This window comes from Arachis ipaensis, chromosome B01, assembly GCF_000816755.2.
Source record: "Arachis ipaensis cultivar K30076 chromosome B01, Araip1.1, whole genome shotgun sequence".
NCBI classification, from domain to species: domain Eukaryota; kingdom Viridiplantae; phylum Streptophyta; class Magnoliopsida; order Fabales; family Fabaceae; genus Arachis; species Arachis ipaensis.
In genome coordinates this window covers 65710324-65713188 of record NC_029785.2, presented here as the reverse complement: position 1 = coordinate 65713188, position 2865 = coordinate 65710324, and the positions used below count along the sequence as shown (strand labels likewise).

General features: G+C 38.3%; 1 protein-coding gene across 2 annotated transcripts; it reads right to left on the bottom strand.

The window, feature by feature from the left end:
• LOC110271358 lies at positions 300 to 2338 on the bottom strand. Of its 2 annotated transcripts, XM_021122127.1 has the most exons (5): positions 1797 to 2152; positions 1588 to 1640; positions 1245 to 1492; positions 948 to 1009; positions 300 to 315 (listed from the first exon to the last, which is right to left on the bottom strand). In XM_021122127.1, exons 1-4 carry the CDS (start codon positions 2012 to 2014, stop codon positions 953 to 955), a joined length of 576 nt encoding a protein of 191 aa, XP_020977786.1. In that variant the 5' UTR covers positions 2015 to 2152; the 3' UTR covers positions 300 to 315; positions 948 to 952. The 2 variants fall into 2 exon arrangements, 1 of the variants encoding a protein (XP_020977786.1); XR_002362044.1 differs by lacking the exon at positions 300 to 315 and having other exon boundaries at positions 947 to 1009; positions 1776 to 2338.

Sequence of the window (2865 nt, the reverse complement as noted above, 5' to 3'; positions counted from 1 at the left end):
ATTTAAACCTGGTTGAAATGCTGTTGCAATTTCTCATTAGTCAAATTGATACAGAATTGCTCAAAACTGCATAAGAACAATTAGTAGAGTGTAATTTTTTTTAAGTAAAAAGTTAATGATATGAATCCACACATAAGAAATTAAGAACTTGATCAAGTTTCACATCATTATCCACACACATAGAGCATCTAGGTTCCTTAGCTAGTTAAGCACCTGTTCGTTTTGAAACTTTTAAATCTGTACATATCTAAGACTCCGATTAAGTTCTTTGAATTTGTATCTTTCCCAATAGAATTGTTAACCTTGTCCACAATCGTGGAACAAGAGATATTTGTATGAGTTCAATAAAAAAAGGTGAGGCATATCTCCTAAAAGAAAGAACATATAACAGAGAGAAATGACAAGTCAAAAAGCCTTGAATAAATAATTTTAGCTAAAGCATCACTACTGAGACTTGCAACAACGGGATCAAGTGACTTTGTTATTTTATATCCGCGAGTGACCATAGCACATTTGCAAAATGAATTCTCAAGGGATTTCTCGTCGCACCTAGGCATATAAATACGAGTATCTTATCTATTAGCTTTGTATTTAATTGAAACAATTTGTACTTTTCCCAATTTGTACTTTTCAACTATTACTAGTATTGTCTATTGTGTCTAAACCTGTAATACATATCTGGATAAAAATTCATAGTAAAGCATCTAGCCCAAGTCTCAGTTAGTTGTCTACTTTAGTTTTTCACAAAATGAAACTGATATAAATGAAAAAGGATTAAGAACCCCCAATCCCCCAGAATCAAGGATCGTTAATGCAAAACCTAAATTAAATAGCAAGGACAATTAGCATCTCAACACATTCACAATTTAGTCTCCAAAAAAAAAGTTTGACAATAAAACAGTAAGTTAATAAACTAGATATAACCATCAATATTAAAGAAGTGATGCCTTAGCTACAGAAAGTAGAAGTGATGCATCTTCGGATTCTTCACCATCCAAATTCTGGGTCCCTTAATCACACAAATTAAATCAAATTAATCCCTAATTATTCACCATATTAAACTCCACACAAATTGAAACAAGTAATAACTATATACTAATTACTTTTTCCATTCTCTTTTAATTATCTGTCACTCTAAATATATTAATTCCATGATATATCCAATTGCTATAATAACTAATAATAAAATAGAACAGATACAATCTTTGCTATAGTAAGAGATTTGAAATGTTGAACATGGTTACCTTTAGCCTCTCAACTTCCACTATTAGTGCATCAATCTTTGCAGTGTCTTCAACAATAATCTCCTTTTCTTGGATAACTGGAGTTGCTTCGATGGTAACCTTCTCTACATTCTCTCGCTCCTTGACAAGCAGAGCATTGGTTTCATCAAGTTTACCCTGCAGAGCATTAGTTTCATCAAGTTTAAAAAGTCCACAGTTTTTTAAAGTTTGTCCTTTGCTTCTTGAAGTGCACCAGTTTCCCTTGCAGCCTAATTATGCAAATCAAAAGATATGTCAGAGTAGAAAAAAAAAAGATAAGACATAAAAAATTAATCAAGAGACTTTTCCTGAGAACTCATCTTACTGAACCAGAAAAAAATCAACCCAGAACTTGGATTTCCTTGGATTTCCTGAGAACTACAAAAAATTAAACAATAAAACATAAATTCAGATAGCACATAACATTCAATGAAAATTAGTAGACCCATTTTGAACTTGCTATTAGTAAAATTTTGTAAGATGGTTTCAGTAAAATGATGATAGAAGATTTACTGAAAAAGCAAGAAGATTTACTCAACAGCTGTTACGGCGACAACACTGACGGCTCCCCTCTCGCGTGTCCCCCTCCTCTGCGACGGCAACGGTTCTCGCGGCTCCTTCATCGGCAACCAAGAAGCACGACGGTGACTGGTGCGACGGGAGCAGCTCCTCTTTCCCCTCCTCGGCGACGACGAAGAGCGAAGCTCCTCCAGCGACTGCGGCGCGTTTGGTGACGGCACCTTCTCTCTCATCGTCGCACACACTCTCTCTCTCGGGTTTGACTCGACAGTGGTGGCGGGCTGGTCTTCAACGGAGCTGGCAGCAAGGCGGCATCTCCTTCCTCGAGCTCTCCTCTTCGGCGTGGGTGAGGTGGTACGTGTGTATTGTGTTGTGTGCGCCGGAGAGGGGAAAAGGGGGAGCGGGGCTGCGGCGCTATTGTAAGGGGAAAGAAGGGGAGTGTTGTGGGTGTTAAGTTAGTATGCCGGAATAGGGAGCACCGGCGATGTTCTCCGGATTGCTGGGGTCGCGGAGAGTTTAGGGTTCTTTGGAAGAGTTTTTCATTTTAAGGTGAATACAAAGGGTTGGAAGAGTTTTAGGATAGGAGAGAGGTAGAGTTTCAAACGTGGTGTGTAATGTAATTAATTAATTATAACTATTTTGAAAAAAAAAATTTAACCTTTTTGGCCACGCTTTTGAAGTGTGCCAAAAGAGTTGTATGAATCGGCCACGCTTTTAAAATGTCACTATAACGAAACTATATCGCCACGCTTTAAAAGTGTGCCTATTTCTCTCTATGGCTATGCTTTTTAAGCGTGGCGAAAAAAAGTGTGGCCAAATCTCGAATCAATCGTCACCCTCATAAAAGCGTGGCCGTAGACCCTTTTCGCTACGCTTTTCAAGCGTAGCAAAAAAAAAAGTGGCCAAATCACTAATCTATCGCCACCCTCGTAAAAGCGTGGCCATTGACCACTTTTGGCCACGCTTTTAAAGCGTAGTAAGAAAATAGCGTGGCCATATGCCTTTTTTCTTGTAGTGTTCTTCTGTTTCCAACTCTCCTTGAGGTGATAGTTGAGTGTGGATAGCTGCAGCCTGATTCTTCTCC